The 27983-nt window shown below is 42.0% G+C and overlaps 1 protein-coding gene and 2 long non-coding RNA genes across 9 annotated transcripts in view; 2 read left to right on the top strand and 1 right to left on the bottom strand.

The window, feature by feature from the left end:
- Window positions 1-25: 25 nt before the first annotated feature.
- Window positions 26-5243, top strand: Gm32105. The gene is made up of 3 exons (XR_380120.1): window positions 26-168; window positions 277-432; window positions 5215-5243. It is a non-coding gene; the product is annotated as a predicted gene, 32105 (long non-coding RNA).
- Gm32172 (predicted gene, 32172) lies at window positions 4083-12011 on the bottom strand. Its single transcript, NR_152745.1, has 3 exons — window positions 11987-12011; window positions 4942-5173; window positions 4083-4458 (listed from the first exon to the last, which is right to left on the bottom strand). It is a non-coding gene; the product is annotated as a predicted gene, 32172 (long non-coding RNA).
- A 2241-nt stretch (window positions 12012-14252) lies between these two features.
- Window positions 14253-27983, top strand: part of Aig1 (androgen-induced 1) — a 221985-nt gene continuing 208254 nt past the window's right edge. For 2 of the 7 annotated variants that reach the window (XR_003948769.1, XM_030245217.1), the window contains exon 1: window positions 14257-14673. Coding sequence is in view for 5 of the 7 variants with exons in the window: in XM_030245217.1 (XP_030101077.1) it covers window positions 14533-14673 (141 nt within the window). In the remaining 2 variants the exon portion in view is untranslated. Of the gene's footprint in view, window positions 14674-27983 lie in introns of all 7 variants that reach the window. The other 5 variants (NM_001347362.1, NM_025446.4, XM_030245215.1 and 2 more) reach the window with 4 other exon arrangements.

Raw genomic sequence — 27983 nt, 5'->3', positions numbered from 1 at the left:
CAGCTCTCCAAAGAGTTATAAAACAGTAAAGGAAATGAAATATGTTAGCCTTGAAGGTGATGCGATGAAGACCTTTGGCCATAGGCATAGACAGACATACTTTCTTACTTAGCTCGTGTGGCAGGTCTCTTCCAGCAACCTTCTAATGAGGACATTTCTGCTTCTCTTGTGAGTGTTCAATGTTCCGCGGGAACCACCCAAGTTTATTCCAATACTCATTCCTTTCTGTCCAAGTTGATGTTCTGCCACACTGAAGTTGTGTTCCGGCATTTTTAGATGCTTCCATCATCGTTTCCTTCTGCCTACACCATCAACCCCAGTCTACGACTGGTTTTACCCATCAGTCTCTGGTGTCATCTCCCATGGCTTCTGGAACCATGATAGTCAGTGGAACAATGAAAGTTTAGACACGACGAAAAATATCTTAATAAGGTAGAGGACTTCCAGGTCTGGGGTTCTGGATTTGTTGGTTTGCGGGGAGGATGGGGGGGGGGGGTGGGGGGAGTGGGGGGGGGGTGGGTCCCCATTTTGCTATGCCTCTTGGGTCTTGTTTTTGGGACTTGGCGACTCTCTGGCGCCACACACTGGTATGTCAATCGCTGACAAAATCCGCTCTACTTCCCATGAGTCTTTGCTGCAGATAATCTCCCAAACGTCAGAGGAGATGCAAGGTTATGAGTCTCTAAGAAGCAGATCCTATTCTGACACATAGAACTAATCTAGGCCATTTTTCCCCTTCTCTCAGATGAAATTGTTTTAAATGATCTGGTGATTAGTAATCGTTATAAATATCTTGTGCATTGACTGCAGAGCTCTTTATAGATTCTCAAATGATTTCTTGCTTGAGTTATTAAAATCTTTTGTAGCTTTACTTTGCTTATCTGACAAATTCTAGAGGGATGCTTAGATGGGCCAAATGATAATCATTTAAAGGTCTATCCCCTGATACTTAGAACCTGAGCCTGTGGTAAATTATACAACAAAAGAAAATTAAGATTAGCAATCAGATGGTTTTAAAGTAGGGAGTTGGCCTGAGAATATCCACCAGGGCTTAATATTGCTACTCTCATTGTCTCAAAGGTGAGGATGTTTTCTTGTCCTCAGAACCAACTTATTGATGATAATGTTATTCCTTTTACAATCCTATGAGTGACTGCCTGTAAATTACAAGTTGTGTCTCAAGCTCTTGATACACAATCTCCCACCCTCTCTCACTCTCTCTCCTCTTCTTTTCCCTCTTTTCTTCTTCCATCCTATTATGTGCAGTCCAAGCTGCTCTTTCTCCTCCAGCCTACCTCCCGCATGCTGAGGCAGCTTGTGTGTGTGTGTGTGTGCCACCACATCCAGCTTGTGTGTCAAGTTCTGCTTTTGTTCCTTCCCGGGTGCTATTAGAGTCTTAGCCAATAGCTCCCTTTATTCCTTTCCTTTCTCTGGGTATCAGTTTTCCTTGGCCCTGTGAGTCTATGCTGCATAGAAACATAAGGTTTTCTGATGCCTTTGCTTCCAGCATTTTCAGCTTCCCGCTGATCTGTATAATGCTAATGTCTTCTCTCCTCTTCAGAATATGATAACTTATCATTTTCTTCCCATGTCCATTACTTCTGGCCACAAGTAACTCTGTAAGTGGTGGAAATGGAAGAGGCCCATTTTAAATTTCTGTCAGATAAGTGCTCTCCCAGAATACTCACAGCCTTCTCTTCTGAGAGCTCTAGTTTCACATAGTTGTATTCATTTTTACTTAAGGTCCAATCATACTTTCTCAACCATCTGCACTCCCATAGCATTGGTACTGGTTTCTAGCTTTCTCCTTCTCAGGTTTTTGTTTTGATCTGGGAGACAAAAGGAAGATAATGAGTCTCATCAAGGCACTCAACAGTTTATTTCCTAAGTTTCTCTGAAACTATAACCCTTTCAAAGTGTCTTCAATATTTGTATAATTTAACTAATGCCCTGCCCTACGAGTGAATAAATCTGCAATGGAATATAATTTGAGCCCAGAAAGAATGAAATTCTGTCAGTTGCAACAGAATGGATTTTGGAAGTGGGAGACAAAATTTTAAATGAACTATGCCAAACACTACATGTTCACACCAATGTGTAGACACTGCAAAAGATGATCTTGTAATACGAAGACAGTACAATAGTGATTATTAGAAGGTAGAGGCACAGATAAGAAAGACAAGGAGCTTCAGAGACTAGTAAAATATGCCCAGGAAGAAGAAATATGTTCAAACATTGTTTAGCACAGCAAGGTTAGTCCACAACAAACTATATGTGTTTTATGAAGATCTAGAAGAGCGGAGCTCTTAGGTTCCAAACACAATGAAATGAGCAACACATAAAGATCCAAATGCTTGCTATAGTTGGAATGGGAATGTTCACCTTAGAATCTATGTCTCAGTACTTGGTCCACAGCTGGTGCTGCAGTTTGGGTAGGTTGAGGAGGTGTGGCATGCCAGAAGATATAAGTTACTGGCAGCAGACTTTTGACGTTTCAAAGTCATGTTCCATTCCCACTCTGCTCTCCATCCTCATGTTTTTAATTTACTGCTGCCCTGTTGCCTCATCATGATGGTGATGGGCCCTTACCCTTCTGGAACCATCAACTCAAAGGACTTACAGTCCTTCTGTAAGTTGCCTGGGTCATTGTGCATTACTATAGCAATAGAAAAATAACTAATACATTTCTAGTATATAGTGTAGACATGTATTTTGTATTGAATAGCATATTGTATTCAGTAAATATATACAGCTATTATCTGTCAGATAGAATAAAAATAAGTTTAAACAATGAAATTTTTTTTAAAGCTGTGGGCTAGAGAGATGGTTCTGTGGTTAAGAAAGTTTATTGCTCTAGAAAAAAGAGCCTGTATTTAGTTCCCAGCACCCACATGGTGGCCCGCAGCTGATTGGAACTACAGTTCTAGGGTACTCAATATTCTTCTCTGATATGTGTGAGCTCCAGCAATGCACATATATATCCTGGCAAAATACTCAAACACAAAAAAATAAATAAAATTGAAAGAAATAAAGAAAGAAAGAAAGAAAGAAAGAAAGAAAGAAAGAAAGAAAGAAAGGAAGAAAGAGAGAAAGAAAAAAGTGGTAACTATTAAAAAGACATCAAATAACCATCTTTCATTACTGGTTTGGCTAGTGTTCACCATGTCATCATCTCTGGCTCATTGCTTAGTTCTATCCTGATCCTCAGGCAATTATAACCATGGGCCTTTCCCACCAGTCATCCAAGACACACGTGGAACAAGCAAATTTGCTAACATCAGCCAGTCGTAACAGTGGACCCGGCTCCTGGACAAAGGAGAATTGTCATTTAGTTAGGTCAAGACCACATATGCTACAGAACATTGTCTCTTCTGTTGTCTAAACAGATTTCCCAGCATTGCAACTTAATTCATCTTTCATGGGTAGCATGCTTTATTTGTTCACTATTATTGCTGGAATAATCATTTTTATTTTGTCCTAACACACTAAAAGCACTGTTCATAGATTACAAGTAGTGAGTACATATGTATGTGTATGTATATATCTATATGTACATATATATATATATATATATATATATATATATATATGTATCATTGACTTCTTTTTTGAAGAACATGTAACATACTTATTAGTAAGGGAAATACTAAAAACAACACAGGCAAAACAGGGTTTTATATAATGCAAGAAGGTAATACTGTAGAGGGCGACCAGGTAGGAGCAGGACAGCAGTGATGACATCATGAAAATGATACTGTTTGATGTCATGAAAATGATGCTGTATAGTTGACAGTCTCTGCCTGTTTCATGCAAAGACATTTGACATGATCTTAAATACCTTTTATTTCCTTTTTTTTTTAATGATGAAAAGAGGGAACAAATGACTAGAGACAAATATTTTATTTGAAATAAGAGGTTATAAATAACTATTATAATACCCTTTTGAAAATTTTACTCTAAAAGTTATTCGTGAAGATGGGGCTAAGTTGAATCTAAATTATTCTAACTACAAACTACAAAAACAAGACAATATGGAGTGAATTGTTTCAGGTGCTGACAAAAATACTCATCAACCTATGATACTTTACACAGAAAAATTATTGTTTAGAATTGATCAATGATGCATTCTCAGACAAGTGATGCTCACAGATGTCTCATTTAAGCATTAGATACATAAGCAAAGGGCATCCCAATCAGTCCCTCCTGTGTAGATGATGCTGGGTACTCAGAGAAGACCAAAGGAAGACGTTCCTTGCATATTAAGAGAAGATGCCAAGGTTTTGTTTATTGCAAGGTGAAAGTGTTTTCTAGCTGGAAAAAGGCCATGCAAGGTAGGCACTTTTGTAGAGTTCCAGGCAGAGCTGGCACTTGGGAGATGGGTAGAATTTCACCAGATGGAGAAGGTGCTAAGCATGAGTCACTGGTGCCTCAGGGCCATGGAAAAGCAAGTCACTGCGTCTGGGTAGGAAAGTAAGTATTATGTTATTGGAATGCATGGTTACTTAAAGTGGTACAGTAAACAAAGTCAAAATCGGGCTATAGACAGCTAGCCCGTGGAAGATGGTAGTTGACATTCTGAGGGAGTGAGAGCTCCTAAAGGCTATGTTTTTAGGTATGGATAAGAGTAACATGGAAATGCTAAAATGTAGGCAGGAAAACAAGGTGCAGGCTGTTCAATAAGACACCAGTGGTTGAAATAGAAATAAAATTTCAACCTTGAAAAACATTATTGAGAACTGATTATAACACTAACTCTTGATTGAATGTGTGGTAGAAACATATAATGGTCTCCCAATATCTTTTCTCTCGTCTGATTTGTTGGCTAGAGCTGTTCTACCAAGGTGTCTAGGTAACTGAAACAACAGAATCTATAAATACAAGCCTGAGGTGGCAGCAAGGTTGGTTCCTTCTAAAGGCTGGGAGGAAGAACCTATGCCTTACCTGTGGTGGTTTGAATATGCTTGGCCCAGGGAGTTGCACCATTAGGAGGTGTGGCCTTGTTGGAGGAAGTGTGTCACTGTGGCAGTGGGCTTTGAGACCCTCCTCCTATCCTTGTGGGAGTCAGTCTTCTGTTTTCCTTTGGAACAAGATGTAGAACTCTCCGCTTCTCCTGGGCCATGCCTGCCTGGAAGCTGTCATGCTCCTGTCTTGATAATAGACTGAATCTCTGAACCTGTAAGCCAGCCCCAATTAATTAAATGTTGTATTTAATAGGAGTTGCCTTGGACTGGAGAGATGGCTCAGCAGTTAAGAGCACTGACTGCTCTTCCAGAGGTCCTGATTTTAAATACCAACAACCAACATGGAGGCTCACAACCATCTGTAATGAGATATGATGTCCTCTCTTCTGGTGTGTCTTAAGACAGCTACAGTGTAATTGTATATAATAAATAAATAAATTTTAAACAACAACAAGTTGCCTTGGTCATGGTGTCTTTTCACAGCAATGGAAACCCTAAGACAGTACTTTTCTCCTAGCTTTGGAAATAAACCTGTAATTGCCTTGGTTGTCATTAGTCTAACCTCTGCTCCTGTCTTCATGTGATGCTCACTCTGTGTGTTTTCTTTCCATAAGGATGCCAGTCATGTTGGGTTATGAGTCTACCCTACTCCAATACAGCATCATCTTAAGTAATTATAGCTGTGACAAATTATCAAATAAGGTCACTTTTGGGGAGCCATTGGAACTTCACAATAGCTCTTTGAGGTACACCTTTCCGTTCACAGTGCTTGACCTGCGTGACAGATTCCTGGTTTGAGCTCCACCTATGTCCACTCAGAATAGAGGTTTGTGTTTTCAGTTAGGACCACAGGGATGAATGGACACTAGTAAGACCGAGGTAGACGTTGTGTGTGGTACCTTTTTGGGCAAATCTTCCTTAAGGAACAGTGTACTGCCACACATTTTCATCTCTGCCTGCACTCATTGGCCAGCATCTATCCATGTAGTCACAGCTAAGAACTTGAGCCTCCATCTTGGGCAATCCACTTTTATGTCTCCCTTTCTCTAATATCAAGGAATTGGGTTGTCAATTGGGCTTATGTTAGCCTTAACTCTTATAAAGGTGGGGTGTGTGTGTGTGTGTTGAAGATCACAGGGGTCTGTTTATACAGTGGGTAAGAGGTCAAAGGCTAGCCCAGACATTCTGAGCTGTACCTTACTGGTTGACTCTAGCATATGGGTCATGTGGGTGTGTGTTTTGTTTTGTTTTTGTTTTTGTTTTTGTTTTTGTTTTTGTTTTTGTTTTGTCAGGTACAATGCTTTGGTTTTTGGGAAATGTTTGGACCCTTCTGAACCTTAGATTGAAATCTGATTGCCTTTGTGATGTTTTTGGAGGTGGGCCCTTAAGAGGTGCTGTGGTAGTTTGAATAAGAGTGCCTCCTATAGGCTCAGATGTTTCAATACTTGGTCTTGTTTGGGTAGGTTTTGGAGATGTGGCCTCGCTGGAGGAAGTATGTCACCAGAGGTGGGCTTTGAGAGTTTAAAAACTCTCCCATCTTCCACAGTTTGTCCCCTTTACTTCAGGTTTGTGGTTCAAGATGTGGGCCCTCAGCTTCTGCTCTAGCCACTAAGTCTGCAGTCTGCTGTTTCTACTGTGCCACAATGGATTCGAAACCCTCTGGAACCACACGCCAAATAAACTTTTCCTTTTATAATTTGCTTTGGCCATGGTGCTTCATCCCAGCAAATGAAATGGAAATACTATAGATAGTTAGGGAATACACACTATTAATGGCTTTCACATGGACGAGTGTTGGTTACTATAGGAGAGAGTGCCATGTTTCTTCCATGTGTCTGCCTGCCTTTGTTGTCTACCATATTGTGAAATAGTCTGAGACTCCTACCAGAAGCTGATATCTGATTTTTGTCTTCCAGCCTCCAGAACATGTCCTAACCTTCTGTAATTTTACTAATTACCAGTGTCAGATGCTTTAGTATAGTGATGGAAATTGAACCAAAACATACAGTATTTAAAAAATCTGAGTTATAATAATTTTACTGAAGAATAAATAGAATATTCTCTAGCTTTTATAGATTAGTTGGTGTCCAACTACTTAAACTTACACAACTAACTTTCTTAGGATACATACTGGGTCTCTGAAGAAAACTGTCATTTAAGGCATTGCCTTTTTTATTTTTATTTTTTGATTAAATTTATTTTTAAGTGATTCAGAAAAGGACCAAATATCAATGGGATATTGTGTGATATCTTCGTGCACAGGTACATTTTGTAATCAGGTTAAACATAGCTATCTCAAATGCCTACTACTTCCTTAGGGTGAAAACATGCAAAATCCTTTAAGTATTTGTTTAACACTTAAGAAACTGAAAGGATTCATGGCAGGGATGTTCTATACTTTCAGAGCTCTTTTTTTTATTTTTGTTTTTTGTTTGTTTGTTTGTTTGTTTTTGTTTTTTGAGACAGGGTTTCTCTGTGTAGCCCTAGCTGTCCTGGAACTCACTCTGTAGACCAAGCTGGCCTCAAACTCTGAAATCCACCTGCCTCTGCCTCCCAAGTGCTGGTCAGAGCTCTTTTAGCGCAACAGTCCAGTCCCAAGTTCTAAATATTCCACTTTGTGAAGTAAAACTATGATTTCTGTGACTCTCCTGGGCAGTGTCTAGCTGGCACCACTTTCACTCTAGAATGCATCAAGAGATCTCTCTGGTAATGTCATTACCATTCCCCCCACTGAAAGGTGTATATTCTAACAGCAAGTCTTCCCTGGACACATTTCTGGTGGTATATGACCCCCACCTTACCATGTCTCCAGGTATGCTGTAGCTTAAGACATGCATGCTGCCATCCTAACACGACAGGCAGAATTTAAGAATGCTACAGAGCATTCTTAAACTCTGCAAAGCTTTGCAGGGAGGAAGCAATGCATCCAGCGCATGTCATCCAGCCAGACATCCAGATGGGTTACTGAGAGCAGGAAGTCCACGTCCTAAGTCTCCAGGAGGGATTGTAAGGTGGCATGGACCCGGGTTTAGATGTGTGTATGTGTAGCACTTCCAGCAGAGTGGGACACACTGGCTGACGAAGGGTCAGCACCAGAAGAGAGGGGGATGTTACCAATCCCCAGGAAAGCACCCAGTGACTCACAACTAGCCCACACACTGCTTTTTCTGAAGCTTTGCAGCAGTCCTCCAAGGAGTTGTTGGCCTTTAGAAATCTCATGCCTTCATAGAGTTCTCTATAGAAAACAGTCCATTTGTAGGTCTGCAAGTCTGTTCTAGACAGTCCAAGCAACAAACAAACACAAAACAAAACAAAAACAAAAACAAAGCAAAACAAAAAACCATTCTGTGTAACTTGAAAACCAGTTTGTGTGGTTGGGAGTAAGGTAAGGCTCATGTGGTATGTCATGGGGCCACCCCAAAGTAAGCTCTGATATGAGACAAGCTCAAAGCAGGCTCTGCTGTGATAAAGAACCGACCTCAAAGTGGCCCCAATGTGTTAACAAATCAACCCTAAGCTGTGAGCCCTGATAGTGCAAAGGTAATGCCTACTGGGACAATGCAAAAGAGAAAAAAAGAAAGAAAAGGGAAAGGCTGCCCCAGGCTCGGTGCTATACAGCTCCTGATTCAGGCCACCTCGAACCTCTGCTTCGATCCCCATCAGCAAAGGGGCATCCGATTGGCTGTAACTTGGGCTCCAGCAGTTATGGAGTTTCTGGCACTGTTCCTGAGCTCGCACATGCTGCTGGCTGATGCTCTCAAGGACCTTCTGGAACTCCCCAAAGTGTCATCCTCTCTGCTTGCCACAGCTGAAGAACTGAGCTTGCTCCTGAAGTGCTCTCATGAGAGAGGGTTCCCCATCGAAGCCTGCAGCACTTCCTGCCCATGGTATCTGCTTGATGAGATGCATGTTTACAAACGAGACTACCATAATCTTTACCCTAGCACAGTATCGTAAGGGATGTTTGTGTGAATAAACTGAGCGTATTTGAAAGGCTTGTGTGGAGTTCCTAACTGCTGAGCACCTAACAGCCCACTGGCATGATCTTCACAGTACATCAAATTGCTCATTTGGCCCATAGCTGGGCAAAAAAACTTCTTACTGCTTAGTGGAAATAAATCAGACTAATTAAATACACTGGCCCTTCATTTTGTATTAGTGTCTTTTATAAACATTTTATTTAGCTTCAATTGTAGAAAAAGAGTGCCAGTTTGTTTTGGTCTACTTCTTTTTCTTCATCTTTTCCAGTTGACCACCAGGGCAAACAGAGTCTTTTTGGCATCTCAATTCAAGTGAACATGCATGAGCAAGTACACATGGGGCCTGAAGAGATGGCTTGGTTCTTAAGAGCTCATGCTGCTCTTAGAGAAGACCTGAGTTCAGTCCCCATTATCCATGCTGGACAGCTCACAAGTTCTTGTATCTCCAACTCCAGAGGATCTTGCGCCCTCTCTGACCTCCATGGGTACTCATGCACATATACACACATGCTTACAAAATGAAATTAAACAAGTGTACATGCTTTATAAAAGCATGGCCTCTTAGTTGGTGTTAAGCTCCAAATAACCTTAAAGAGTGGCTTTCTCATTTAAAAGTGCAGACCTTGTACAGAGCATTTTCATAGTAGTTAAAATTGGGAGCTACTACAGATCTCAAACTGTGGTAAAATCTGACCTAGACATGAAATATCCACATGATGTGGTGTTGTGTAAGGGATGTGATTAATTTTAATGTTGTTTTTATGAGTTCTTAGATATTTCAAATTAGAGAAAATTTCAATTAAAATTAATAGGAAGGTGGTGGCTCATGACTTTAATCCCAGCTCTTGGGAGGCAGATGCAAGTGGATTTTGGTGAGGCTGAGGCCAGCCTGGTGTACAGAGCAAGTTCTAGAAGAACTAGGACTATACAGAGAAACAGTGACGTGAAAAACCTAAAGATAATTAAAAATAAATAAATAAATTTCCAAGGACCAGTCTGGGCTTGGAGAGGGGTTCTCAGAGAAGGGGTGTCTGGGAGCGGTGAAAAAACGACTCAAAGTCAAATCATGGGTCACAAGACGACGACGGCCTATGTCCTGCTCAAGAAAGCTTTCCAGATTGTGCTCTATGTTCTGCTCAAGACAGCTTTCTCTTGCTATTCTAAAAACTCTATGGATGGCTTATTTCTTGCAGATCAAAAGCCCACTTTTTTATTTACATATCAATGTAGTCATTATTCCATTTGATTATCCCACAGATCAGCATCCCATGACTCCAGCCCCTTGATTCTTAGGAAGAGACAGCAAACACACATTTTTTTTTAACATTGCAAAAGGATTCAAAGGTCTGCTTGCCTTTGTTAAGCACAGAAGATAATTTAGCGGGGGACATGCCCTGAAATGACCATTCCAATGTTGCCTGGACCTAAATCTGCTCTGCCCAGGCTGTCCTTGAATTTTCAGAAATCTGCCTGCCTTTGTACTTTCCTGTCTTTTATCTTTCTGACAACCTGGCTCATAGTGCAGCTCTCTCTGTTCCTTTAGATCTGTGAAGCTCCTTATATAATTCATATTGCGTCCTTATGTTTTGCATAGTTTGAAAAATTATATACTTGCGAACTCATGTTTTTAGAGTTCTTTCCCACAGCCTTGAGGGCGGTCCTAAAGATCTCAGCAGTTACCCTTTTACAGAGACATTAGCCACACCCTTGATTCCTGGACTTGTGCTGTCTCTCATTATCATGGAGTCATTAGCCTCAGCTGAGAGAACATTCATCAGAGGAGGAATATGAAAATACATACATTATTGTACAAACAAGGCTTACACCCCAGCAACCACCTCTTGAAGGCCCACACCCTGCTGCCTGTGTTCCAGGGTTGGGAACCACGTCATTCTGTCCTTTACATGGCTAAGACAGACTCCGCAATAAATAAATAAAGTTAATGTTTAGGATGCAAATTTTTGCATAGGTTATATGTTACATCCAGTTGCCTTTTGGCTTTGTAAAGGCTGACAGGGAGAAACAAGACCATTCCTTCTCTTTTTTTCTGGGTGGGGATAATGTTATAGTTTATGTTTTTATAATTTTAATATTGTAAGTATGTTATTTTTATAATGAAGGAAAAAGATGTAACTCAAAGGTTTCAAATTTTCCCATTGGCAGTTTTCTTTGGGCAAATAATATGATATTCTGTTGCTTTGAACCTCTTTTAATAGGTTTGTTATTATTATCTCTTTAATAGGTTTGTTATTATTATCTTTTAATAGGTTTGTTATTATTATCTCGCAACTTGCTAATGCACATCATAATCTTTGTCTGAGCTTCTGTTTTATGAGGACGTCAGTTTCCAATTTTTAAGACATTTGATCACTGTTAACATTGAGAGGAATTCTGCTGTGTGCAAACCTCCTGACTTTTACCTTTGTGGTATGGATAAATGTGAAGTGGGTAGATAACTTGTATATATATATATATATATATATATATATATATATATATATATATGTATATATATGTATATATATATATACCCCAACTCTGCTAGAAAATGCTTATTTAATGTCAATGCAGACTCATTGGTTATTGTAAGGGCCTTGTGAAGGTTTGTATACGCTTGGCCAAGGGAATGGCACTGTTGGGAGATATGGCTTTGTTGGAGTAGGTGTGGCCATGTGGGAGTGGGCTTTAATACCCGGTCCTAGATGCCTGGGAGTACTCTGCTAGCATCCTTTAGATGAAGATGTAGAACTTCCAGCTCCTCCTGCACCATGCCTGCCTGGATGCTGCCATTTCCTGCCGTGATGATAATAGACTGAACCTCTGAACCCTGTAAGTCAGCCCCAACTAAATGTTTTCCTTATAAGACTTGCCTTGGTCATAGTGTCTGTTCACAGCAGTAAAACCCTAATTGAGACAGGCCTGTTTCTGGATCTTCTTCCTGGATTTCAGGAATGTGGTGATGTGTCAGCCAATGTCTTACACACACACACACACACACACACACACATGAATAAAGAGCTAGTACCAGGTTTTAGACGTACTTACCTCAGAAAATCTTCAGCCTCAAATCGAAAGCGCTCACGTGACTGGAAGCTAAAGCACAGTTCTGCAGTCTTTGCTGCACATTCAGCATGTTTTCAGCGTGTTCGGCATGTTCGGCATGTTCGGCGCGCTTACTCAGTTATAAAGCCCAAGAGGGCAGGTGCTTTCCTCCTTTCACCTCTCTAGCTGTACAGCGGTGTGTAAAAAGGAAGAATGAGACACAGCAGACATTTCTTCCGCACATTGACCCTGGAACTCTTGAAATCCAGTGTGGAATCATGTAGGTACAAATACATAATCTGTTTCATAGAAGGAACAGCATTTTGAGTGAAGTTTAAAGTCCATGCCATATTGTCCTTGATACATTGAAAATACAATTAATATTCAGGTTACTATCACCCCACAGAGAATACCTGTCAGTCATGACTAAGATGCTAAGACATGGACTAAAAAGCAAATGAGAGGGCTGGCTTAGTGATTAAGAGTACTGACTGCTCTTGCAGAGGATCCAAGTTCAATTCCCAGAACCCACATGGCAGCTCACAACTGTCCGTAACTCCAGTGCCAGGGGGCGCAATACCCTCAAAGACATAAATGCAAGCAAAACAGGAAATGAGAATTTAAAAAATATTTTATAAAGCAAAATGAAACCCATTGAACACGCTATGAAAATATGATCAAGAATCTCAAGAATCTGGGATTGACATTTTTAATGAAGCACAATTTCAGCCCAGGTTTATATAAAATGTTCCATTATTAAAAACACAAAATCATCTCACAAGAAGATAATCAATCAAGATAATGAAAGCAAGTCTGTTAAAATCGTCTCAAAACACCCCTCTGGGGATTGGCAGGGAGAGCAACAGAACTCTTGATGTCATAGTAATTATTCAAAAATTCTCCATAGTAAACTCTTAAATAGCTTCATAAAACAATACTTTATAATTATGGGAATGGGTAGAAATCTTGTGAACTACTTTCTCAAATGTAAAGTAGGAGGGTTGTATCAAACTTTGTAATATCACATCACTTTATAAAACTTCATTAGGCCCAAGTGAGAGGGCTTCAGTAAATTCATTTTTTCTTGTAATTATATGAACATTCATTAAGGACACACACACACACACACACACACACACACACACACACACACACGCAAATAGATCCTGTTTAAACATGAGTATGAACTCATAAATTCTGAGTGAAGAATGCTTTATGCTAGTAATATCATCTTGTGATTTCAGTTTCTTTCAGCATAATTATGTCAATTAAAAAGACCTAGTGGCTCTCTTCCCTAGTGGAGTGGAAAAAACTACGAGTCGGATTTGTTTGCTTCTCTTTACCTCTGAGACTATGCTTTCCCCTAGACCTTCCCACCACACCCTCTGACTCAGAGACTATTTGAATGGGACACCTGTTTTGAATGGATCCACAGGAAATACTCATGTGGTCTTCTCATAACCGGACCCTTTATCTGGTTGGTTGAAACATGATCATGATTTAAAAGAAAACAAAAACCCTACTCTGCCCACAGACTGTTGCAACTTCCCTGTGACAACATTTACTGGAAGGCTGAGGGAATCCAGTTTATATTTACTTTCCTCCCATTCAGCTCTGGTGCGGTAGTATAAGGGAGGTGGGTTGGGAAATGTCGAAGTGCAAAAGGAATTTTAACTCCGAAAGATTTGTATTAAATCACACATGCGTGGGTGAGGTTTACATCCTCCGGGTGGTTTGACTTTCAAATGGAATGCTGTCTCGTAGCAGTCATGGCAATCAGCACAGATTTCTATTTATAAAACTTGCCCTGGTCAGTAATTGCTAAAGTAGCTTGCCATCAAGCCTCATGACCTGAGTTCGATGGAGGGGACTCACACCTGAGCTGTCCTCTGGCCTCCACGTTTGTCCTGTGGTACATGCATATACCCACAAGACGTAATAAAAAGTTTAAAAAAGAATTTGTTCAAAGCTCGTGCATACTGATAAATTATTAAAGCCTTGTGAAATTTATAAGGGGCTTCACAGTCATAAATGCTCATTAACATTAAACCCTCAACTGAATCCTAAGTAATGGGTGTCACTGGAGGGGGACTGTGTGTGGCTTTACACGTTCTGACCCCATCTGGTGCCATGGCAGCCAGCACCAGCTGCCCGGGGATGCCGGGTCCGGACCGGTTCGGTCAGGTCCTTCCCGTCTGGAACCGTGGTTGCCCGAAAGGCGCTCCCACCTTGGAGGCCGGGGGGGGGGGGGGGGGGTGGACCTCGCGGACCGCCTAGGGGGCGCCCGGCCGGTACGACGAACGCCGCTGCAGAATGACGCAGATGACGCCAGAGATGACACCAGGCCGCCAGCTCGCGTAGGCTGCACTGCCGCCCCGCCCGCGCAGGTCTCCGGTGCGCTCGGCGCCGCCACTGTCCCCGGGGACGCGCCCCGCCTCCTGCGCTCCGCCCCTCGCCGCGCCGCGCCCCGGTTCCCACGGCGCCCGGCACCGCGGAGCAGCTCGCCTGCCCTCCCCACGAGCAGCCCGGCGGGGCCAGGCCGCGCGAACATGGCGCTTGTCCCCTGCCAGGTGCTGCGGGTAGCAATCCTGCTATCCTATTGCTCCATCCTGTGCAACTACAAGGCCATCGAAATGCCCTCGCATCAGACCTACGGAGGCAGCTGGAAGTTCCTGACCTTCATTGATCTGGTAAGGCCGTGGGCTGCACCCCCGTGTGCGTGCGTGCGTGTTTGTGCGTGTTTGTGCGTGTGTGCGTGTTTGTGCCTGTGTGTGTGTCACGGGAGCACCAACGCGTGCTGGCCACCAACAGCCACGCTGGGCTCCACTGAAGGCCTGGATGCCCTTCTCACCTTTACCTGGTAGGTAGAGGAGGAAAACATGGGAGTACAGCCAAACGGGCACAGGCCTGCTTCTAAGAAGTGACCAGGGAATAGGATTGTGCCACCAAAAGCATCTGTTGGCCCCGATCATGAGTGCCCTCAGATTAATTCTCCACCGAAGTGTTTTCCAGAACCACATGCAAAGGTAAACTTGCAGCACCCAAAGGAGACATGAGTATTGTCTGGTTCCATGGAGCATGGCTTAGAAACACACAAACACACCTCCTTCCGGAGGAGGGAAATCGCCCCATAGGAAAAAACCCTTGCACATGTTTTTCTGCCCACTGTCAACAATTTGTTTAAAACTCTTTCTAGAAACACTGAGAGAGCAGTTCACGGTGAGGCTCCACCTGGCAACTACTGAACTTCTAGTCGTTCACATTGAAAGCCTGCAGTTTGTGTAATCATCTGTTCTGTTGACACGTGATAATTTTAAAGAGGAGCAGACAACGATAATTATTTTTAAGTTTTTATACCTTGGGTACCGAAAGCACTCCTGTAGATAATCAGAGGGCACAATGCCTTGTAATGACTTGGGGTAGGTGTAGAGCTTTGAAAAGTCACCAAGACTAAGTCATAAATACATTCAAAGGTTATCAAACAAGGGTCGTGTATGGAAACACAAGCAATTAAAAGATCACGGAGAAAAACATACAATCAACTCCTGGAACGCAAAGACTCTGAGGTTATGCATAAGCTTGGTGCAATCACAAGGTTGGCACAAATTTTCTTGACCCTCCACTTTGACAAATTTGAACCTATTTGAATATCGTTCCGTCGGTGTAAGATGCCTAAAGAGATACAGGTAGATGTTTTCAAAAAACCTTCTATTTTCAATATATAAGATATACGCAACTTTTCCCACCTGCCTCTAGGCAAAGGGCTGCCTGGTGTTGCCTGCCTGAGTTGGGCTTTTCAACTTCTTATTGGAATTAACTTCCGTCTGAATATATGCATTCCCTACCAGCGTCTTTTTCCTCCTACTGTCTGCCCACCTGAAGAACACATGATAGGACTTTGCTCTCAGCTTCTTGTAGCTTTCATATAGATGGCTAACTCTGGGAGTACCTGCCTGGATGGGCTGATTGGCTAGTCAGTGGAGACTGGCTTTGCCAGATGTGTGGTACAGCAAGCAGATGTTCGCATATACAGAGTATACTCAATCTTCAGTAGCCCCAAGGCTCTGATAGTTATGCATAGAAAGCATTTAGGATGCTGACAAGTCACCAGGAATCTTCTTAAGAGTGAACTTAAATTAGTGATGCCCACATACTATTAAAAAAAATGTGAGCTGGGCGGTGGTGGCACACGCCTTTAATCCCAGCACTTGGGAGGCAGAGGCAGGTGGATTTCTGAGTTCGAGGCCAGTCTGGTCTACAGAGTGAGTTCCAGGACAGCCAGAGCTACACAGAGAAACCCTGTCTTGAAAAACCAATACCAAAACCAAAACCAAAACCAAAACCAAACAAAACAAAACCAAAATCCAACCAACCAAACAAACAAACAAAAAGTGCCTAGGCTTTCAGAACCCTTTGGGATGCAATGCGAGCAGAACTCCTTTTGTATCAAGGTCTTCTCTCATTCCTGAATCAGCTCTTCCCCTGAGCTGGTCATTTGAGTGTGACCGAAGATGGAGCCATAGCTTTTATGAACACCATTCCTCTGGGCCTTTGCCTTTCATGGTTCTTGTGGGGGAGGAGAAAGCAGGTCACTGGGTGAGAGGTCATCAGGAACTGGGGGTGTAGGTTAACTCAATGCTTTACATTGGCATTGGCTATTATGGATTAGAAAATGAGGATCACAAGAAACAATCTCCCCCCACTAGTCCTCATGTGACTTGAAACGGTAGTAGTCAGTTTGGCAGGCTGCCATGCCCTTTCTATTTTCGTATGCAATTGTTGGACCCATTTATAATAGCACTTAACTATACAGATTTTCTCCGGGTAGCCCAGTATTAAACTCAGGTTTGAAACTTCATTTCACTCTTACGTTTTAGCCCTCTGTTTATCTAGAGTCTTAATCCAGTCATTCAAACTTGTCACAGTCTGTGGCTCCTGGTTGAAATGGAATAATTACACTTAACTAGTAGTTCCTGAGAGAAACTACCTCTGAAGTATATTCCACAAATCATGCAGAGCCTTATTCTTCTATTAAAGGCTTAGAGTCCTTGGAGCACTGTACAGCTGTACAAACAGCCGATCTGTCAGACCCCTGTGAGGACCTGAAAAGAGAGCCCTAATGGAAGCTACCTGTATAACTTTACATTCCTCTGTGTTTTTAAATGGCAGTGAGTAAACTTTACCTACTCCTACTGGGCAATTTTGATGATTCTAAGCAGTTTTCAAAGAGGGCCTTTGCTTGTCACAATTTTTACAAGAAGGCCCCATTTCTGGCCAACTTGCATCGCAAGTGAGGCCACTAATCACGACGGCCATGGTTAGGATCTAGTTCTGTGGCATCAGCTGACTTGAACAGGACTCAGGAAACTTGGGTGCGTGAAGCCAGGCACAGGTGGTTATGTGGTGGTCAAATCTTTCTTTGAGTAGGAGAGCCATCCCAGCAGAATCAGAGCTGGTGGTCAAAAGCTGAAACGTGGCTCACTGCTACTGGTAATCTTAGATTGTTCTTCCCGAGAATTGCTTTCCTTAGTGTGGAGAGACTGCCAGGGAACCAGAGTGCCATGGGAGACTTCAAGTTAGCAAGTGGAAAAAGACCACCTTGATGTGGTAGGGAGAACCGTGGGACCCAAATATTTCCACATCTTAAAGCGCAGAATCTCTTGACTGTGTTAGGTTAGTGGGCAAGAGAGGAAGTAAGACAGTTTAGTTGTTCAGGAACATGCAGAATACATATTGGTTCAGCACACACATGAGCCCTCTTAAAGGCAGAATAACAAATCGGGAGAAGACCCAAAACGAGGAGGATGTGACCATGGGAGTAAGTGACAAAGTGACACTGCCATTGCTGGCTGTGAGGATGGGGGAGGGGATTTTCAAGCCAGGAAGGGGCAAGGACTTGGTTTTCCAATAGCATTTATGCAGGGTTTACAGATCTGCTGAATTCTAAGTTTTATCTCAGTGAAACCTGTTTTGGACTTCTGACCTCCAGAGCTGTAAAATAATACGCTTATATAGTTTAGGCCACTAACCTGTTGTAGCAAGTTACCAAATGGGGAAGAACATTGCTGGCTGCAGAGTCTCTGGTTTAGAGAAAACATCCCAAGAGGCCCGTTCATTGATTCAGCCACTTAGGCATATCAGAAAATTGCTTTTTTTTTTTTGGATTTTTTATAAACATAGGATTTTACCTGCTTCTTCATGTGGGGTATGCATATGTGGAACAGTGGACAGTGGAAAATTCTATAAAGATTAAGCCACATGGAGAAGACAAAGTCTTTTCTTTGCTCTGAACTATCTCTGAAACTACTGCTATACAAAACATATACTGGCTAGTTTTGTGTCAACTTGACACAGCTGGAGTTATCACAGAGAAAGGAGCTTCAGTTGGGGAAATGCCTCCACGAGATCCAACTGTAAGACATTTTCTCAATTAGTGATCTGGAGGGGGGCGGGGCAGTGCTTTGTGAGTGGTGCCATCCCTGGGCTGGTAATCTTGGGTTCTATAAGAAAGCAAGCTGAGCAAGTCAGGGGAAGCAAGCCAGTAAGGAACATACCTCCATGGCCTCTGCATCAGCTCCTGCTTCCTGACCTGCCTGAGCTCCAGTCTTGACTTCTTTGGTGATGAAGCAATGTGGAAGTATAAGCTGAATAAACCTTTTCCTCCCCAACTTGCTTCTTGGTCATGATGTTTGTGCAGGAATAGATACCCTGACTAAGACAACACACTAAGCCAAAAGGACTACTCTGAATTGTAAATGGGCTGGAAAAGAAATTAAACAAACATTTGGGATATTCTCTTAGTCAATGTCATTACTGATGGATTTTCTCCAGATGATCTGGGCTCATTCCTATATTCACTAGCTGTACGATTCTTCTTCAACTTACATAGTGATTATTCCCAAAGATAATTAAAACAAAGACTTAGAAGAAATCCAGGATAGATTAAACCACAGGCAACTGTGTTGTATAAGCCTGCATGGTAATTCTTAGAGCAGTAGGTAGGTTCTTAGTGAATGTCTGAATAAGCAGAAACAATATCTTTGCAAGTAGTTAACGAGTGTTTTTTTTTCCTTGTCTATTCTCCTCCCAAAACATCAAAGCCCCTTTTAAAGTGTTTTGACCCAAACATTATTTACATGTGCAATAAAATGTCTAACACAGGAGGCAGAATCGACTTCCTGAAAAACACGAACTGGATATTTGCCATCAAGATTAGCAATGACGTTGGGTTCAAGTTTGTAACAATAAACAAATAATAAATAAATAAGGTCTGATATTCTCAGCCATTATGGTTTTGTTACTTATCATTTTTAGAGTTATTTCTTTTTTTTCTTATTTTTATTAGGAATTTTTTTCATTTACAGTTCAAATGTCATCCTGAAAGTCCCTTATACCCTCCCCCTGCCCTGCACCCCAACCCATCTACTCCCACTTCCTGACCCTGGCATTCCCCTGTATTGGGGCATATAATCTTTGCAAGACCAAGGGTCTCTCCTCCCAATGATGGCCGATTAGGCCATCTTCTGCTACATATGCAGCTAGAGACACAAGCTCAGGGGGTACTGGTTAGTTCATATTGTTGTTCCTCCTATAGGGTTGCAGACCCCTTCAGCTCCTTGAGTACTTTAAAAAAAATTATGTACTATTATAAGTACACTGTAGCTGTCTTTAGACACACCAGAAGAGGGCATCAGATCAGATGGTTGTGAGCCACCATGTGGTTGCTGGGATTTGAACTCAGGACCTTCTGAAGAGCAGTCAGTGCTCTTAACCACTGAGCCATCTCTCCAGCCCCCAAGAGTTATGATTTCTTAGGGCCGTGCCTTGCTCATTAGTTTTATCTGGACCTTTCATACAGGTGTTGGGAGACTGCTGTCTTTCACCCCCTTGCTCAAAGTGTGAGTGAGGACCGGCATGCTTAGTGCTGCACTAGAACTTAACTATACAGATTTTCTCTTGGTAGCCCAGTAATTTTTTCCCTTGCTGTGACAAAATACCTCCAACAAAGGACTTGGAAGGACTAACAGTTTAATTTGACTCCCAGTTTGTGGGGATACAGAACATCATGAAGGGGGAGAAATGTCAGTAGGCACATGAAGCAGAGAGCAAAACTTCAAGGCTTACCACTATGCACACATTTCCTCTAAGGAGGCCCCATCTCTTAAAGTTTCCTTTAACATCCTTCCAAAACATGACCAACTGGTGGGGACCCAGTGTGCAAACATGTGAGCCAATGGGACATCCAAGCCTCAACACCTTTGCAGCCAGAATTAGCATCTTAAGAAGATCATCAGATGATGTGTGTCTATATTCTAATTTGATAAATGATGCTGCGGACTGTAATTTAATGTGGAATGCCTGCAGATAGTAATTCTGAGATAGTAATTCTGCATACTTCCAAACTGTGCTTAAGGTGCCTTAAACAATGACATAGTTAAAACATGTAAAACGTTACAGTTTGAAAACAGAAGCGAAAAGATAGGTACCATACATCAAGTGGTAGGCTACTTATTCCCTCTGAAGAACATATTGAGATAATCTTCAGGGCAGCCAAGACACACAAAACAATTACATTGTCTTACTGTTCCTAGAGATGGAATAGTCAATGTGTAACATCGTGCCAGGGAGCAGTCTCCTTTCTTGGGTACTTACTTGTCAAGTCTGATACTTATATCATCATATTTAGCACACTAGTAGCATGATAGACAACCTCTTTTTAATATTATAATTAAACATTCTTTTGTTTGTTTGCTTTGTTTTTGAGACAAAGTCTCACGGTGTAGCCTGGCTGCCTTTGAGCTCAAGAAGTCTGCCCCCCTGCCCCTCCCACCCCCACCCCCACTCCCATCCCCCAACCCCTTTCTTCTCAGTACTGGAATTAAAAGCACGTGTCACTATGTCTGGCTAATTAAACATTCTTTGGCTGGATGCTTCATAATTTTATGAGGGACCAGGGCAAGGTCTTATATTTTATATGAGTGAAGGGACTGAGTCCGATTATTTTGTTGTTATCATCGTCTCTTTTATTATCTGTCACGAAAAGAATTTAAGAAAAACCATAAGAAGGGACAGAGTAATAAACGCTCCAATATGGAAGATCTTGCGTGGTCTGTTCAAACAACAGGAGATGATTGATCCAGTGTTCTTGGATATGTATGTATGTATATATGGAAAGGAAAGGAACTCCTTAAGCGCACTGCGTTTCACATTTTTGTTAGTCGTATGTTCGCGTACATACTTATCAGGTGCCTACTTGACCGCAGCCCATGGTATCATCTAAAAGGAAATGAAATGTCTTGGCATTCTGTGTTTGTTTCGTAACCATGGTGTGTTCCTTAGCCAGCCAAAGCCACAGGTGCCATGTGGAGGCCACTGGTGCATCACTACTTGCGGAACAAAGTTAGGTGTTTCTTTGTCTTTAATTCTCTTGGATATTAAACAGAGCATGTAACTGCATGGTTTTCTGCAGGGCACTCAAATGTGTGTAAAAATCCAGGAGAGGAATCCTTTGCCTTGCCTTGCATTGACCTCTTCTCTCCTCCCCTTCCCTCCCCTCCCCTCCCCTCTCCTCTCTCTCTGCCTCTGTCTTTCTGTCTGTGAGTGTCTCTCGCTGCCTTGGTCTGTCTCCCTGTCTGTTTCACCCCCCACCCCACCCCCACCCCAGGCTTTGTTTGGGTCAGGTGTAGAACAGAAGCGTACTTTGGTCACGGGAGTCACAGGAGGGGAACTGGTGACTTATTTCTTCACCCATTCCCTCTCCTAGCTGAGAATGATGTTGAGCTCATGGAAAGTCATGTGACCAAAGGCTGAGGTCACAGCTTTCCCCACCCACCCCTGCCATTCCTCCCGCGCCTGGTATAACATTCAGTAAAACTGGTAACTGCTTTTGAGGCTTTTCATCTGTTTTTCTGTGTTGCCCTGAGATATCACATGCTTCTGTGGAGGCGTGAACAGTAGTACAATTTTCCACATTGAATCAGATGTTCTTGTGCTCCAACCAAGCTCGGAAAAATCTGGCTGCCTGGAGTTCTGTAACAGCAAGCCTTTCTCTGTGCGGCCTGTGGGAGACGGTTACAGGGCTCATTTCTCTCCTGCAGTGTAGTGAATCCCAGGGTAGCGAGACGGCTCTGTTTGAAAGTGACACACCCTGTGACAAGCTCCATTGTGGAGCAGAACAAATTCTGTGGGGGTGAGTGGGGTAGGGGTGGGCGGGGGGTGGAGCATGCCAGCCCTTTTCTCTCTGTTATATCACAGACACTTTTACATCATAGAAAATGTTAACTTCAAAGGCAATATGTAGGCATTATAAAATCTTATACATTTGTGACCATAAATTATTATTTTTTGATGTTTTTAAAAAAGTTGAAAGGGAAATATTTGTGAAATACAGGGAACCATAGGGAAGAAGGGGTCCTTCCCATCTTCGTTTTCCCTAATTTCTTTACATCTTACTGTTCCAAGATGTTGCATATTTTGGACGTTTGTGTACTGATAGGAATATACAAAATGTTAGACTCCAGATCCATGTGTGCCTGCATGCATAGACAGGTACCATATATTTGTACCAGATTTACAAAAGGAGCATTTTACTTATAACTTATTTTCAAATTCCAAATATTACTCAGATACCAGTGTTAGTAGTACTTTAACTTTGATTCTGTCAGTCATACACATATTATTACAAACATCAGATCAGTATCTGTGCATATTTTCTTTAAATTTATTTTTAATTTCCACACATTTAATACTTTTTGGTGTGATTTTTCTGGGTTTAGACATATGCATAGCACTTGGTAATTATTATCATGACTATCTAAAACATAACTTGGCATTTTTGCCTCTCCACAGTCAAGCACTCCCTTGACCTGTCAACCACAGATGTGTTTTACAAATGGCCTTGTTGTTCTTTTTCTGCAGTCTTACCTTTTCCTAGAAACAGAATAGAAAGGCTGCTGTATGCTTTTGAATCTATTTTTTAAAATTCATTTACCATAATGGATTTCAAATTCATGAATGCTGCCTTGTATCAATGATGCATTCACTGTTGCTTAAATGTACCACAATTTGTCCATTTTGTTTAATCTATTTTTATTCTCTCTCTCTCTCTCTCTCTCTCTCTCTCTGTGTGTGTGTGTGTGTGGTTTGTGCATATACTATTACACACATGCAGTGGTTAGTGGGACAATTCTGTGGTATTCTCTTGCTCTGCCTGTATGTGGGTGGGTCTCAGGGATTGAATTCAGGCCACCATGCTTCCATTCTCAGGTGTCCTTTTTTTCTTTTCTTTTCTTTTCTTTTCTTTTCTTTTCTTTTCTTTCTTTCTTTTTTTTTTTTAACACATGGGATTTTTGTTTGAGCTTTTCACATTTGTAGTGATAGTGAAAAGTACTGCCGTCAACATTTGTGTTCCAATTTTTGTGAGAACATGAATTTTCCTTTATAGAAGGTGTGTACTTCAAGTGGTATCGTTTGGTCACCATCAACATCCATTTAACTGTGCAAGAAGGTCACCAGTGTGTTTTTGTGAATGGCTACACGTTGGTGCAGAGACTCTGGCAGGGTGGGAGCCCCAGCTATGTCCGTTTCAGTATATGGAGGTCTCTTCTTTTCGATCTGCTTATCAGCGATTGCAAGGAATATCGAGGAATCGTTCATGGCAGGCTTCACCGTTTTCCTCATCTTGCATCCAAGAGACTGGGCCTGAAGCGTTTCAGGTGTGGACCTGTCCATCCTCACAGGAATCCCTAATGTAACCTTTTCTACCACTTCATCCCTGACCGCTGGCAATCTTAATTGGCTCCCTTTTGCCATGATACTTAAAAATCATTTTAACAATGTTATTTTAGTAGAACCATGCATATTTGGCTGTTTGGAATTGACTTATTTAATTCAGGATAAGTCTCTGGATGTTCATACAAATTGTTAATATTTTATGCTAATGGATGTGCCAAGCTTATTTAACCATGCACACATTAAAGGGCATCAAGATTGTTTCTACCCTGGGCTATTATAAGCAGGGATGCAATGGATATTCATGATCAGGCATCTTTTCTGTGACCGTGCACTTTCATTTCTTTCTCGTGAATATGCAGGAGATAATTTCTGGATGGTGCAGCAGTTGGAATTGTTGGGATTTGGTTGGTTTGTTAGTTTTATTCTTTTCACTCAGTTTCAGATATTTGGGGAGAGCAGGCTCTTGTAATGTAGGCAACCCTGGCTGTCCTGGAACTCACTCTATAGGCCAGGTTCACCTGGAACTCACAGCGATCCACCTGCCTCTGCCTCCCCAGTGCTGGGGAGAATATCAACCATTGTTTTCTTCAGATATTCTTTCTGTAGCTCTTCATTCATCTCTCTCTCTGTGACTCTGGCTTTTTGGTTACTGCGTCACAGTCAGTCACAGTTGGATGGGTTGCCTTTCCCCCCTTTTCCTTTTGGGGACATAATTTCTCTTGATCCAGCTTTAAAGGTACTGACTCCTTTATTGCTCACATTCTTCTACCACACACATCCACAGAGTTGTTAAAAATTGGATATTGTCTCATTTAGGGTTTCTATTGCTGTGCTAAAGCACCATGAACAACTCAAGAAGGAAATTTAAAAAAAATTTTTAGAAAAAATTTTACAACTCTCAGGTCATGGTCAGTCACTGAGAGAGGTCAGGGAAGGAACATAAGGTAGGAGCCTAGAGGCAAGAATTGAAGCAGAAGCCATGGAGGGATGGTGCTTACTGGCTTGCTCCTTGTGGCTTGCTTAGCCTTGTCTCTTATACTGTCCAAGATCCAGGGGTTGTGCTGCCCACAGTGAGCTGGACCCACCCACATACATCATTAATCAAGAAAATGCCCTACAGACCTGTCTTCATTGATTCTGCAGAGAGGAATTGTCTCATTGCATTGATTCTGCAGAGAGGAATTGTCTCATTGCATTGATTCTGCAGAGAGGAATTGTCTCATTGCAGCCCCGCTTTCCAGATAACTCTAGCTTCTGTCAACTTGACAACGGACTCATTCATCCAGAACACATAATGTATGTTTTAGATCTGAAGTGACCATCTGGTTCCTTTTTCTATTGCTGTTGCCTGGCAATGCATTTCTCTTTGTCTTCCATTTCAACAGTGTTCACATTGACCTTAAAGGATATTTCCGAAGAATTGCCCTAAGTTTATTGCCTTGTGGCTCCAATTGTCTGGACCAACTTTGATTTAACATCTGTTGATTTCATATATATATATATATATATATATATATATATATATATATATATATATATATACACATACATATATATATTGCATGTCGTATTTTTCTGTGTATTTTTGCACAAGTTTTTTGTTTTTGTTTTTAATAACCCGAACTTTTTAAGACAAGGTGTGTGATTCTGGGCCATTTCAATGTCGTATGAGAGTGTTAATTTATCAGTTTGTTTTAGCAGGTATCATCCTGCATACATTCCAGCTTCATATTCTGTTTCATGGAGGTTTTGGTACTAGTAGAATTTCCAGTGTGGTCTGAATTTTCAGTATCTGTCAGGGGCTTGCACCACTAAGATCAGCTGGGACTTGAACGGTGACTTAGGCAGAGGTTTAGGTTTTGAGGCCACCAATCTGTTTCTTTGCTTGTTTTTTTTTGTTGTTGTTGTTTTTTTTTGTTTTGTTTTGTTTTGTTTTTTTTTGTTTTTTGTTTTCCATTTGTGCCTGGGACTGATGTCAGTTCTTATGAAGTCGTGTGTTGACAGTCTTCAGGTTTTCATTCCAGTCATATCTGTCATGTGCCCTATGTCCTGCTTCCCCTAGCTCAAAGCATGATGTCTTCTCGACTTTTTGATTCCCTTGCTGTCCGGTGGTCCACAAAGCTGGGGTGTGCCTTTACTGTGAAAACGCAAGAAAAGAGGTACAATACACCCCTCATTCGTAACCTACCTCGTGCTAATTTTCTTGGAGAAGCTATTTTTTTCCACTGTATTAATACAGAGGAATGGTTTTTATTGGGAGGCCAAGGGGCAAGGGAAGGAGACAATTATGCCAAAGTGGTGGGTAGAGAGAGGTGGACTCACCGTTTCTAGAACACAGAAGTCTTACTAAGAAGAAGTGTCTCCTGAGGGCTTTGTGCTGTCAGCACTTGCTGTACAGGTTCTGGAGGCAGCCTGCCCTCAGCTCACATGTGGGGAACAAAGGGATTTGCAAGTCCTGGGAGCTTATCCTGTGCTCCGTATTCATATCTGCGTATCCCTTCCATAGTATGTTTTCCAAACTTCAATAATAGCTGCTTTTCTTGCTCTGTTCTGTTCTTTATCGACTTGGAATGATAAGTGAAGGTGGCTTGCTTCATTTGCACTGGCACCAGAAATAGCCTGCATATGGTTTTAATACCTGGATCTTAAAGAAAATTGTGTAAACCTTTTCCCATGCCATTATACTTTTCAATAAGTCCATATTGCTTCATATGGCTGTGTCTATTGCTTATCTTAGCAAATGTGGGAATAGATCAATCTTATGCACATCTGTGATTATTTTTCTTGGGATAAATTCTTAGACACAGAATAGCAATACCAAGTCATTAAGAACCTGTCTTAACTTTAGATCACTTTGCAATCCTTCCAATACCAGAGCAAATGTTTGTCTACGCTCCTGCTAGCCCTCTAGATTGGAATGTCTACAATACAAATGCCAAAAATCTCTCAAGGCGCTTCGGCTCCGCAGTTTCCTGTTCGGGCACTGCAAACCTTTCACCACATAGCTCATAAATGTTAGTGACTAGCTGTCTTTAAGTCCGAGTTTACAAAACTCAGTGGCATTAGCTACATTTGGTTTGGGCTCATAAATAATTGAGCCAAACATAAATCGTCATATCCTAATCCCAATTAGTATAGAGTCACCATGGCTGAAGAGATGAGAATGGTTTTCTGTGTATGGTAACCCTGGGTCTGCCTGCGTGTTCTTCTCATCCTCCATTACACTTGCACGTAGCGTAGTCATGAGTGATTTATGAGGTCCAATCTGAAAAGTTGACTCTTCAATATTCGGAGTCTGCTGAAAGAATCTCTGCTGTACCATGACACATCCCTTTTCTGTAATGTTCTTCCACATCCTCGCGCTCGTCAAAAGCACCCAGGAGTAGAGGCTGAGCTCAGTCAGTAAAGTGCTTGCGGCACAAGCATGAGAACCTGAGTCTCATCCATCAGACTCACTTTAACAAAGCCAGGCATGATGGCTAGGGCCTGATAAGTCAGCTCTGGAGAGGCAGATGTAGGCCAATCCCTCTTGGCTCCCTAGCTAGCTAATCTAACTTAATTGGTGAGTCCCAGGCCAGTGAGTGAACTTGTCACAAAAACAAGGTAGATGCCTACTGAGGAAAGACACCCAAAGGTGACCTCTGACAAAGATGTCCACATGCACACACATACACGTGAATAGACACGCCCCGTACACACACACACACACACACACACACACACACACACAGAGAGAGAGAGAGAGAGAGAGAGAGAGAGAGAGATCCTTTTTAAAAATGCTATGGAATATTCCTTGTTCAAACAGATCACTTCTAGGTCTGTGCAGGATTTTTGCCAGACTACAAGTAAGTCATTTGAAGAAGTGTAATTATGGAAACATCTACCTATGGGCACAGGGCATAGAAGTCATAGCGCAGCATAACCCTCGCAAGCTGCAAGCTGAGGGCGCTGCTAGGTTTGCATCCTGTGTGTTCATACATGGTGCAGGGGCCCTTGAGGAAGAAAGAAAGGTAAGAAAAAAAAAAAGACCCCATGAAGCTTTGAAGCAGCAATGTCTCCTATAGTTTCTGGAGTTTGAACATTTGGTCTCCAGTTGGTGGCCCTGGAGATAATGTAGCCTTTAGATGGGAGAATCTTGCTGGGGGAAGTGCATCACTGGGGATGGGAATGAACTTGGAGGGTTCATAGTTTTGCCCCCACTATCTGTTCTTTCTCTCTGCATTCTTTGTGTGATGAAATATCTCTCTGCTTCTTCCTGTTCCTGCTG

The sequence above is a fragment of the Mus musculus genome, chromosome 10 (assembly GCF_000001635.26).
Source record: "Mus musculus strain C57BL/6J chromosome 10, GRCm38.p6 C57BL/6J".
In the NCBI taxonomy this organism is placed as follows: domain Eukaryota; kingdom Metazoa; phylum Chordata; class Mammalia; order Rodentia; family Muridae; genus Mus; species Mus musculus.
The sequence above is the reverse complement of the archived record's forward strand: the minus strand, read 5'-3'. Positions and strand labels throughout refer to the sequence as shown.